Below are 13,263 nucleotides of genomic sequence, written 5' to 3'. Positions count from 1 at the left end.
ATTATTTTTGCATTATATTAGGGAGGGTGTCTACATTTTTTTTTTAACACAAATGTTTTACCTCACATAGAATACTGCCTGGTAGCTCTTGGCAAACAATCCAACTCATTCTCAGACCGCACCAAAGCCAGCAGAAATTCAGCAATGATCTAAGAATCAATGACATCAACACTGGATTGTGGTCTAGGAAAAACCACAAACTTTTCACTGCAGAGATCGAAGGCTCAGAGAATCACCAAGAACTAAATATTTCAGCATATGAACACTGGAAAATACTGATTAAAAAATGGACGGGGGTGTTGGTGATTCCCCATAGGTCAATGTCCAATTATCAGGTTCCCTGCCCTTATGTGATAAGGCCTGTCTAATCTACAGCCTCCACCCCACCATCCAACATTTGGCCATTTTGTCTGGAAAAATCAATTCGGATCAGTAATGGTTATGGGCATGTGGAGGCTGGGACACCACCAGCCCACAAGGAATCACAGAAAAGCCCACAAGACAATCACAAAGTATATTATGTGGATGCCAGGAATTCAGGATGGAGGATGTATATGTGGTTCTGATACTCTCTGTGTTTTGGAATTGCATGCAATAACTTTGTGGGCAATCTTTAATTGATCTCCATTTATATAGCACCCTGTTGCTTCAGAACCATCGTTTAGGACAATTCATATTCTCAAAAGGAATGTGAACAGTTTATATTCCTATCAGGGGCGCACTGACAACTCATGGGGCCCCCGGGCAATATGGGATCATGGGGCCCCTGTGTCCTTGCCCAAACTCAAAAAAGCCTATGAAAAAGGTACCAGGGGCATCTCATGGGGCCCCCACTACCCGCACCCTCGGGCAGTGCCAGAGTTTCCAAATGGTCAGTCTGCCCCTGATTCCTATGGTGTGACCAGTTTATTTGCGTGGTACTGGCTGAGGACCATATTGAGTTTGTCTAAAATTTTTATCCATACAAGACTGATTATCCTTAGACAAGTGAGATGTGCAGCTGTAGATCAGGGTTTCTCAACCAGGATTTCATGGAACCCTAGGGTTCATTCACAGGCTGCTAGGAGATCCTTTAGCAATGCCTCTCAGATAAGTTCCCACTGACACCATTGATCTTTTTTGCTATCTGTAAGGGGGTCATTCTTCCCAATGACCACAAGTGTAAGGAGCGTTCTTCCCAATGACCACAAGTGTAAGGGGGTAATTCTTCCCAATTACCACAAGTGTAATGGGGTAATTCTTCCCAATGACCACAAGTGTAAGGGGGTAATTCTTCCCAATGACCACAAGTGTAAGGAGCATTCTTCCCAATGACCACAAGTGTAAGGGGGTAATTCTTCCCAATGACCACAAGTGTAAGGAGCGTTCTTCCCAATGACCACAAGTGTAAGGAGCGTTCTTCCCAATGACCACAAGTGTAAGGGGGTAATTCTTCCCAATGACCACAAGTGGAAGGAGCGTTCTTCCCAATGACCACAAGTGTAATGGGGTAATTCTTCCCAATGACCACAAGTGTAAGGAGCGTTCTTCCCAATGACCACAAGTGTAAGGAGCGTTCTTCCCAATGACCACAAGTGTAAGGGGGTAATTCTTCCCAATGACCACAAGTGTAAGGAGCGTTCTTCCCAATGACCACAAGTGTAAGGAGCGTTCTTCCCAATGACCACAAGTGTAAGGGGGTAATTCTTCCCAATGACCACAAGTGTAAGGAGCGTTCTTCCCAATGACCACAAGTGTAAGGGGGTAATTCTTCCCAATGACCACAAGTGTAAGGGGGTAATTCTTCCCAATGACCACAAGTGTAAGGGGGTAATTCTTCCCAATGACCACAAGTGTAAGGGGGTAATTCTTCCCAATGACCACAAGTGTAAGGGGGTAATTCTTCCCAATGACCACAAGTGTAAGGGGGTAATTCTTCCCAATGACCACAAGTGTGAGGAGCATTCTTCCCTCTGGCCATCACACTAATGTACCATGGGTTGTAGCTATAGTCCTTTTTAGCAGAGGTTCCCTGAGACCAGAAAGGGTTTCTCTCTGTTGAGAAAGGCTGCACTACACTGTCCTTTTTTACAAGAACTCAATGCTGGGGCATTGAATTCTGTATGGTGTCTGCTAAGATCTCATTATTACAAAAAGACCGGTAAGACCAGGATGGAAGGAACCACCACTTCATTCTCTAGTTGGCAGTTGCAGAAAAACATTTAGAATACTGTACTTTAGCATGTGTTTTTTTTTATGACAAGGCCTGTTGTTGGAGTTCCCCCATTGTGATATCCATAGATGTATGGACACAACAAAGAACGTCTCAGACTGTTAGTTGGACCTTTCAGTTTTACTTCTTTTTTTTTTTTTGATTTGTTGTATGGATGGATGGATGCTGAATCTAGGATAACGTTCGTATATATTATTATCACAGCTGGGGCCCTGCTATGCTCGGTCTCTTACACGGCATTTTAATGATTTTGTCAGTAAATAAATTTATAGGTTGCAACTGGCCATGCGGTGTTTCTATGGTCACGACTATTTTTGAACTGGGTTCTCAGAATATTTTGGGTCATTTGTATTTGGTTACGCTGTTGAATTACTTGTATGGAGTTTTTTTTTTTGTTTGTTTTTTTTTTTTGTATGTGTTCTCCATTGTGCAATTGCAACGAAATCCCCGCTTACTACAAAGATGGGGATGAAGAAGAGGACACTTTGCTGACTTACTTTTCTTTTCACAAAAATGTATGGCTAAAGGATGGTCTGCTGCTAAAGAAGCCCATATATCAGTCAGGTTTTTTTTTTGTTCCCGAATCCACACACTTGATGTGGATGAGGGAATCCTCCGGGTGAGCTGTTGAATTTTGATAGCGGCCAGACTTTCCTGCCATCGGAATACTCTGATCAGCATTGCAGTCTATAGCCTGCAGCGCTGATTAAGCAGGGAAAATCCGGCAGGATGGTTGTACAGATGTCAATCAGTAGATTGACTTCTGTACAACCCCCCTGACCATACATGGATCAAAATTTGAACCATGCATGACAAGTTTTTATCACTAGTTCCAGACCTTGGGCATGCTACACATGCACCCCAAAAAATCATCATTGTACACAGGACGTGTGTAGCACGTCCAGTCTCTCTGTACTGCTTCTGGAACCCCGTCAGTATGCTCAGAGAAGATATCGGTAGCTCTAGCTGTCAAAAAAGCAGTCTGACAGGGTTTACAATAAGGCCCCTTTTCAGATGGAACAGACCCGCCAGCAGATCTGTTTGCTCAGCGGGGGGGGGGGGGATCTCTCCGCTGATCCCCGCTGAGCAAGCGGATGACAGGTCTGTGTCCACTCTGCTGTGCAGAGCAGACACAGCCTGCTTTTTCCTATAGGGCGGTGGGATGGAAACGGACCGCCTGTCCATTTCCACTCAACTGTCATCCGATCTGATCCACCAGACGGATCCCAATCAGGATTGGATCGGATGCCAGGGTGGTCAGCGGACACCCGTCGGTCCATAGAGGTCTATGGGTGGTCCAATTGGACCGTCAGTGTGAAGGGGGCCTAACATTTACTCAGAATATAGAATGATACAATGTAGCATACTGTTACATTTGTATCTTTCTGTTCATCCTTCTGCAGCTCTACAAATGATGCCAGTTAAAGCAATTAAAAGGACCCTAACCCATCTATTTGAGCTTTTTTGAACCATAACTTCCACCCCAGCTGTTTAAGGTGGACACACCCTGGTTTGTTTTTTTTTTCATTCAATGGATGGATGAAAGGAATGAAATACATCCCCCACCTCTCCAACAGGACAATGTATTCTGCCAGCAACGCATCCAATCATTTGGCTGCAACCATTGAACAAGAAATGTTTTCCAATATCTCCCTCTAACAGATGTCAATCAAACGATGGAGTCCTGATGACCGGGGAAGGCCAAATTTTGATTGAGCTTTAATCATCCCAGTTGTGCTTTTTAATTTTTTTTTTTCTTTTTTAAACTTTCTGGTGACAACTGCAAAATGTTGAGGTATCAGCAGAACAGAGGGAGAATCTTCGGATTGGAAAACCTGTGACAGATCTAAGAGGGGATTATGCCTGACATTGGAAAAATATCCTCTCACTTTCTGTTGATTCTTTAGAATAGGAAATGAAGGAAAATCTCCCAAATAATGCACAGATGGCCCAAAAAAAGTGGCTTGAACCGTCACCCACTCTATCCTAAATGAAAATTGAAGAAAATGTCTTTAGATTTGCTTCAACCACACAAATACAATTGGTAGAGCTTGGTTCCCCAGGTCAGATGCCTATTCCTCCTCATGGTCGCCATCAGGGCACGGTACACCTCGCGCTCATTTGCACACCTTGTTTTTGTTAAAATTCCTCCGCGGTTCAGCTTGAGAAGATATTTGTTCGCTATTATTAGAATTCATTTTCCATTTCAACACATGAAGGCCGTTTCACGCCAATTAAAAAAACTGGCTGACTTTGTGTTTTTCCAAAAATATGTATAAACACAAGCGTGACCGTGCAAATGTTATCACCTCATTCCTCTGTAATCGGGAGGGAGTGAAAGTAAAATGCCAGGGGCCACTCCTAAGAGGAGCCGTACTCCTGCCATATCAGGCAAACACAGGATTGGTCAACCACACAGAAAAAAAGTGACTTTTTGAAGTTGGTAAACATTGTCATTTCTGGGTTTTATCAGATATTTTTGGGTCAATAATCAAACGGCTTAATCCAAAAGCAAAAACACAAATATATACCTGTATTGCCGGACATAGGTTTGCAATGCGCACTCTATAGCGCCCCCCTCCCTTTCTGTGCAATATTGCTGCATATGGGGGGGGACCACCCTTCCCATCTTACTATTATACTGACTCTACGCAACTTCCTGCTGGCTTAACCAGTTAACCCCTTTATGGCAAGAGGTCTCTGATGCCTAGAGAGGTAGGCCACATGTAGAAGTTTCAATAACTGACACATCTGCTTTCCTAATATATTTTTGATAACTTGTAAGGCCATTATTTAATCCATTAAAGAGGAACCCCAGTGATATTCTCCTCTTGCAGCTCCTCTTGCGCATGCAATCTTCAAATATCCCGAACATGCACAGATGTTGCGCTGGTCTCTGCCAGGTATTTGCATCCTAGCAGAGACCTGCCTGTACACGTGGGGGGATTCCTGCACATGCTGCTGGTGTCTGGGACCTTTTGGAGACCATGTGAGCATGCATGGGAATCCCCCACACGTGCATGCTGCTGGTCTACACCAGTTCCCAAATACCTGGCAGAGGGCATGGTCATGTCTGCGCGTGCCGGACATGTGCCCCTCAGTAACACAGCAGTCACCTGGAGGTAGCGGGGGTCCCTACACGATTCTCACCTAACTGAGGAAGCAGGGAGTGCTGTGCAAAATGTTTCTGAAAATTATGAAACATAAGAGGGAGGAAGGGGGGAAACCAGATGAGAAGACGTTCTGTTTTAACATCCCCTGCATAGGGTATTGTGCCAGGAACATCAGCCTACCCAACGGCAGCTCCTTCTCCTATAAGCCCGCCCACCCGGAGCTCCCTCTCCTGTAAGCCCACTTAACTGGACCTCCCTCTCAACTAAGCCCACCTACACAGAGCTCCCTCTCCTAAAAGATTGCCCATCCAACAGGAGCGCCCTCTTCTACAAGCCCAGTGGCAGCACAGTGGCTCAATGGTTAGCACTTCCCCCTGGCAGTACCAGGATCATTGGTCTGAATCCTAGCCATGGCACTGCCTGGAATTTGCATGTTCTCCCTGTTCCTGTGTGGGTTTCCTCCAGGTCTAAATTTGCTTTAGTATGTGTGAATGTGAGTTAGGGACCTTAGACTGTAAGCTCCTTAAGGGTTAGGGACTGATGTAAATGAACAATGTATATGTAAAGCGCGGCGTAAATTGACAGAACTATATAAGTACCTGTAATAAATAAATAAGCCCACTCACCAGAGCTCCCTCTCCTATAAAGTCCGACCACCCAGAGCTCCCCCACCTATAACCTCACCCACCCGGTGCACCCTCTTCTATAAGCCCACTCACCTGGAGCTCCCTCCCTTCATGAGCTCACCTACTAGGAGCTCTCTCCCTTTTTAGCTTGCCCACCAGGAGCTCCCTCTCCTACAGGTCCACCTGTCTGTCCACCAGGTCTCTTACAGGTCCACCTCTCCTATAAGCCCACCCACCCCGAGCTCCCTCCTCTATAAGCCCACCCACCCAGAGCTCCCTCTGCTACAGGTCCACCTGTCTGTCCACCAGGTCTCCTACAGGTCCACCTCTCCCATAAGCCCACCCCCCAAGCTCCCTTTTCTATAAGCCCACCCAGAGCTCCTTCTCCTACAGGTCCACCTGTCTGTCCACCAGGTCTCCTACAGGTCCACCTCTCCCACAAGCCCACCCACCCCAAGCTCCCTCCTCTATAAGCCTATCCACCCAGAGCTCCCTCTCCTACAGGTCCACCTGTCTGTCCACCAGGTCTCCTACAGGTCCACCTCTCCCATAAGCCCACCCACCCCAAGCTCCCTCCTCTATAAGCCTACCCAGAGCTCCTCCTACAGGTCCACCTGTCTGTCCACCAGGTCTCCTACAGGCCCACCTCTCCTATAAGCCCACCCACCCAGAGCTCCCTCCCCGATAAGCCCACCCACCCAGAGCTCCCTCTCCTACAGGTCCACCTCTCTGTCCACCAGGTCTCCTACAGGTCCACTTCTCCTATAAGCCCACCCACCCAGAGCTCCCTCCCTTATTAGCTCACCCAGCAGGAGCTCTCTCCCCTTTTAACTTGCCCACCAGGATCTCCCTCTCCTACAGGTCCACCTGTCTGTCCACCAGGTCTCCTACAGGTCCATCTCTCCTATAAGCCCACCCACCCAGAGCTCCCTTCTCTATAAGCCCACCCACTCAGAGCTCCCTCTCCTACAAGTCCTCTCCCTTCCTGCCTATCCAGCCACTTCCTTTGCCAGGCTGATGTCAGCTTTCATCTTGTGTGTGGCATTTCTTCATATAAAGAAGGATTTAAGGTGATTTAGTGACTAAAATGACATTTTGGGGAAAAATCCGTTTGAAATAACTTGATGTTAATACTGCTCAGCAGTGGAGATACACATGAGGTCATACAGATGTGTTTACAGTCAGTGATGTAGACTGGCTTACCTGCCGGTTCTTCTGTGCTGCTGGCTGCTGTAGTGGGCGGAGCTACAGGGATTTCTGTGGAAAAATGGGCAGGTGGCGTGGAAAGAAAAAAACAAATTAGTGATTTCTTTATGACACATAAGAGGACTGGAGAGGTTTGTTACACGGCAGCACGTATGGTACATTGCGGTCATGTTAGTACACATTTAATGACTTTGTTAGCGTATTTACCTACACGAGCAGCCAGGGAGCTAATGGCAGCTATTTTCAGGCAGCGCTGAATTAAAGAGAACCTGTCACCCATTGGAGGGAAGAGCAAGACGACTTGGCTATTTATTTTACTAGTTGAATTCACTGTAGCATTGCGGAGTAACCGGCAGTTTAAAATCATCCGTTTTTGCTCGGTTTACGTAAGCCTCTCACTCTACATCAGAAATCTGCATTTTGTTAGGAGCTTTGGAGCTGACAAGTTCATTTATCCAATCAGGTGCTACTTCATTGGTGACAGGTTCCCTTTAAGGGAAAGGCCAATCAGAGGTTTCTGAATAATGGGGGCAGAGCTGATCACTTCTTTAAATAAAAAATAATTCCTAAAGTTGATGTTTAATCTGCTTATGTTTTGCCTGCCCTGGTTCCTCCCCTTACCCCCCCCCTCATCAACATGCTATATACATTTTTAAATAAATTCTTTCAATGTTTATGATTTAACTTACTTTAGACCCAGTGATATAATCACTGAGTCCCTGTGCTTCTCTATTCAACAGAGACACATCATGGCTGGTGGGAGGGGCTGGCAGGGTGCTGTACATAGCTTCCTGTAAATATCACAGCGCCCTGCTATAGTACTCCTCTCAAGAGCCCTCAGCCCTGCTAGCAGGCAGTGGGTTGGCTCTTGGGAGGAGCTATGCAAATATTAAAATGCCTTGATGGGTGGATGTCAGACTGGAGGAGTGGGTGTACCGAGGCAGGCTGTATTTGCATCATACTGCAGTGATAAATGATCAATTGAATGGTCCTATTGATACGTGTCTGGCTACCATTAGGCAGAATGGTTCCTAGCCACGTATCTGAATTGGGGGGGCATACTAGATTTGATGGTGCTCCACAGAGTTAGTGTCATGCATGTCCCTCTCAGACTACTTTATTCTAAGCCAGTCCTCAGGGACGAGTAACAGGTCATATTTTCAGGATTATTTGGAATTCTAGAGAATGCAACCAGTCTTTGGGAACCAGCGACAGCCCATATTTTCAGATTTTCTGGAAGTCTACAAAATGCTACCTGTTAGTGGTCCTTGAGGAGTGGAATTAGGAAATGCTGACTTGGAATGAGTGATGAATGCGTGACTGAATGATCCTATTGATCTGTGTCAGGCCATCCATTAGGCAGACTGGTTCCTAAGCACCTATTTAGATTTGTAGGGGACCCTACTAGACTTGATGGTGAGGGAACCCATTGGAAGTTGGGGAAGGAGGAAGGCTACTTTATTCCAAACCAGTCCTCGGGGAACAGTGACAGGTCATATTTTCTCTGGAGGTTTAGAAAACACAACCTGGTCCTCGAAGACTGGAATTAGGGAATGATGATTTGGCAATTGCTGATGAAGTTTATGTAGAGTGGAGATCCGCTTTAGCAATTTGCTGATACTATATTGACTGCCCGCCATCTATTGGCTGCTACGGGTTACGGCTGGATCAGTGAATCCCATGCTGGGCTCTCTTCCTCTATATATTAACTCACAATCACATCACGCATTGTTAGTAGGAGACATTTGGTGGAGAACAATACCATTTACTCATAGCTGTTTCATAGCTCTTCTCTGGATAAGTCAATGACCCAAGGCTATGGCCAATCTATTCAGAGGTAGCTGCCTAAAGATTCAATAAGCTACTATAGTCAGTTGATTGAATGGCTGCCTCTGCAATCAGACTTCGTGTCCTTAGCTGTTTTGATTCGTAACTAACCCATTTGATTCCAAAGTGTTGCATCACCTCTTGGCTGTTGGCATGTTGCTTCTACCTGGCAGCCATCTTGTAGGTTTAATATGAGGATGCCAGAGAACTACTAGGAACCAAAGCCTTTGAATTGCTTCTTGGTGATGTCACAGGCTTGTTGATAGTCAACACCCATGAACTGTGGTCCAACAAATACAATGGACTTCATACGTAAGAAGGATCACTGTAGTTGATGGAACCTATTATATTCGATCATTCTATACATGAAGCCCATTGGTTGTTGTTTTAACACCTCAAGACCCTTCCATTGATGGTGAAAACATTCTGGATACTCTTTAGGTCTAGAGTAAATGGCATTGCTGGTTAATAGTTTGTACGACACATAAAGTTTGACAAGACATACTTATGCAGGGGGCAATGGGCGAGCGGCTTTGTTGGTAGCCCTTGGCACATCGATTGCACGTTATGCCAGTCACGCCATCCTTGCAGGGACACTGGCCCGTGGTCTGATTACAGGTTTTGCCGGCCGCACCAACAGGATGGCAGTCGCAGGCTGCGGGGTGGAACAGACAAGAAGGGTTTGGAAAAAACAGCACAAGGTCACAAAGCCAAAACACAAGTACCATATTACATGGTGACTCCGAGGTCCGCCAGGGAGGGGACAGCCAAAAGGAAGGGGGGAGCGGGGGGATCTATCATGCAAGCTGTCTACTGAAGCCAGTACAAGCTATAGATTCACTGCATAAAATCACAACAGGCATACTACTAATAATAAAAGCCCTCATGTGCTAATAGACAGGTGTAATAAAGGCTGGCCATTTTGTGAGGAAGGTCAGGATTTAGGAAGCCTATGGGTTCACTAGGATCCAGTATTCAAGACTCCTGGAGAAACCCTTCCTACAAAATGGCCGCCTTCAACTTCAAAAAAACATCCGTCAGTTTATACAATCGTAATAAAAACACAATATGTCGTTTACATAATTAATTTCCTATTATGTCCAAAGACCGACAACTCAGTTTGCTCTACCAAAGCGATCAATCACATTTGTAATTTCACTTCCTCGTAATGCTCTGCAATAAGTAGGATTGTAGATTGTAAGCTCGAAAGAGCAGGGCCCTCGCACCCCTCGTGTATTGTATTGTTACTGGATTGTCTCATGTTCTGTCCCCCACTATAATGTACAGCGCTGAGCAAACATTTTGGCGATATATAAATACCGTATAATAATATAATAATAAGTAAAGTATCTGATTGGTTGCTTTGACCGTCTATTACAATTCTCTTCGTAGAGTCTGTTGTGGGAACAACTGGCGTGAACCAACACTTTTCCTACACCCATCCACCCGCAAAACATTAAAATCTAAACCTTTATTCTAGCTATAAAAAAACATTTGCAGCTTTTTATTTCCCGTTACATACTCCATGTCCTCACCCTCCATGTTATTTTGGTAACTCGGGTGCAATTTTGTTTTCTTTTAGCCATTCTCAACCAGGGCTCTATGGAACACTAGGGTTCCTCCAAAGGTTAAAGTGGCAGTAAAGTTGTACCTACAGGTAAGCCTATAATAAGGCATACAGTACAATGAATATCTCCAAAACTTGCAATGTTTAGAAGGTATTCATACAGCATGCAGCTGGTAATGTCAACGGCGCATGCTTTCTGAAGGGACGGCACAGCATTCCGGACCTCCGTGCTGAGGGCTCCCATGAAACCGGAAGGAAGATCGGGTGAAGATGGCGGCGCCAGGGAGTCGTGACAGCACAGCGCTGGAGGGCTCAGTGTACAGGTAAGTCTGTCATAATGTACTAGTATGCAGTGCATACTAGTACATCATGACCTAAACCTGCAGGAGGCCCATTTGTTTTGGTTCTCTTTTCGGGTGGTATACTACTGCTTTAACAGAAACAACCTCTTATGCTCTAATGTGGTCTTCAGAGATTGCTGGACCTTCACTGACAAATTACCATATGTTAATTTATTTGTCGTTAAAGTACACCTTTGGGTAAGGGGTTTGGGTACCAGCAGCTTCTACATCGGTTTTAGGTGTCTATTAAGTGCAGGAGGAACAGTTACTTATTATGGACCTTCGCTGTTCCACTCCAAAAATACGATAGACCACCATGCTTTGCTGCCCTCTTAGGACTGGAGAAGCCCCAGGAGGGCACAGGAGCCCAGTGCATTATCCTTGTATATCATTTATTATTAAAAAGTAGACAATTGTTATACTCACAAACACAAGTGTTACATAAGCTCATCAACAAATCCAGAGACATGAGATCCAATGGACTTTCTTACATGGGAAGAAACCACTTGAGTCTAGTATTGGTAACCTGCTGGAGTACCCACTGTAGGGTGGTCTTACCTATTGTGAGCAGCCTAGCCAGAGCCATGTGTTTTTTGCCCTCCTACTACCTTGTTTAAACTCATATCAAAGTCCCAGCGCCTCTTGGATGCCCTTTTTTTCCATCGGAGACTTGGGTCTAGTAAGGCTGACACATTTCAAGGGGAGTCCCCTCTGATGAAGAGGGGACTCCCCTTGAAACGCGTCAACATACTGGACCCATGTGGCTTCTTCCCATGTAATAGAGTATGTGCATTAGATCTCATGTCCTGGGATTTGTGATTTGTTGATAGGCTTTATGTAACACTTGTGTTTGTGAGTATAACAATTGTCTATTTTTTATTAATAAATGGTTTACAAAGATAATACACTTGGTTGGTGAGCCTTTTTTTGTTTTCTAGTACATTTCTCCAGGGGTCCCTTTGGTTGTGGCTGACTGACCTCCCATTTGATGGTACCTGCATAGTTCCAGGGCCAACACCACTTGGAAGAGCCAATAGCATGATCCTAATGATTTCTTCTAGCACTCTGTAAGGGTGGTATTCTGGCCACCACAATAAGGGGTGCCATCTTTCTCCTGACCACCAATGTAATGGAAATTCTCCCCACTAACTGCAACAAATTGGATTTGGCAGGGGTTCCCCGATACCTGAACATTATTTTAGGGGATCCCCTGGGATAAAGAAGGTTGAAAAAGGCTGTTTCAAAGCTTAGCTGTAGTTGAAAAGATTTTCATTACATAGTTCATTTGGTTGAAAAAAGACTCACAAGTCCATCCAGTTCAATCCACAAAAGATTCATTAGGATCTTTTATTCTTCCTCTTCTCTCTCAATCATTCTTTATGCTCTGTAAATATCTCTTTTCTTCACTACATTTTATAATTTGTATAGATTTATTTTCACTTTTCTCTATTGCTGTCCAGTTCTTTCCTTCATTGTCTTTCTGCCATCTATCTTTGTATATGTTTCCATACCGGTTTCCCTTTTCCAAACTCTTCTCTTGCTTTGTGGTATTCACGTTGCTCTATATTACCTTCCTGTTTATTTTTCCACTTCCTATAGACTGCTATCCATTTTTTTTCTCTTTACTTTCCTTCAGTTTTTAACCTCCTATAGCTCCCATCTAGTTCATGGTTTCACAATCTGTGGTTGTGGGCCATCAGTGGTCGAGGCATCTGCAAGGAATGTACAGAGAGGACCATCGAAAACTAGACTTCTGCATATCTAAACCTAAAATTACAATTTTATATATTCGAGCTTACAAGTCCTTAGATGTAGAGGCTGTATTCGTTTTATTTCTTCAGGATTTTTTTTCTGTTTTTTCACCTGGTGATCCTGCCAGTAACACACTTCATGTCATTAGGTGACACCCACTGTTCTGTATCTATGGAAGAACAGCGTTGTCACCCTAGGCCAGGGTTTCTCAATCAGGGTTCCATGGAATCCTAGGGTTCCTCCAGAGGCTGCTTGGGGTTCCTTGAGCAATGAGCAATTTCTTCCTGCCTTAGAGAAGTTCCCACTGACACCGTTGATCATTTTTGCTATCTGTAAGGTGGTAATTCTTCCCAGTGGCCACAAGTGTAAGGGACATTCTTCCCACTAACCATCATGAGTTGCAGATATAGTCATTTTTAGCAGGGGTTCCTCAGGACCAGAAAGTTATATCAAGGGTTCCTCTGTGTTGAAAAGGTTGAAAAAAGCTGCCCTTCCCATTTGGATTACAAATGCGTACCCCCCCCCCCCCCTCAAAATCCACATCTCTTTGCTGTTTACTGGGGGAAGCAGATAACATTGTTTGATATGTCATTTCAGCTCACAAGGATCAAAAGGCATA

At 44.9% G+C, this 13,263-nt stretch overlaps 1 protein-coding gene across 2 annotated transcripts in view; it reads right to left on the bottom strand.

Annotated features, from left to right (window-relative positions):
- LOC149439018 (netrin-1) overlaps positions 1-13,263 on the bottom strand; it is a 177,738-nt gene that overhangs the window by 46,372 nt on the left and 118,103 nt on the right. For both annotated transcript variants that reach the window (XM_089659570.1, XM_089659569.1), the window contains exons 4-5: positions 9,490-9,639; positions 7,155-7,208 (exon numbers count right to left, since the gene is read on the bottom strand). In XM_089659570.1, coding sequence (XP_089515696.1) covers positions 7,155-7,208; positions 9,490-9,639 — 204 coding nt within the window. The remainder of the gene's footprint in view (positions 1-7,154; positions 7,209-9,489; positions 9,640-13,263) is intronic.

This window comes from Staurois parvus, unplaced genomic scaffold, assembly GCF_062004578.1.
Source record: "Staurois parvus isolate SC_StPar_1 unplaced genomic scaffold, SC_StPar_1.0 ptg001165l, whole genome shotgun sequence".
NCBI lineage: Eukaryota > Metazoa > Chordata > Amphibia > Anura > Ranidae > Staurois > Staurois parvus.
Note: the sequence above shows the minus strand (reverse complement) of the source record. Positions and strands in the feature narration are given on the sequence as shown.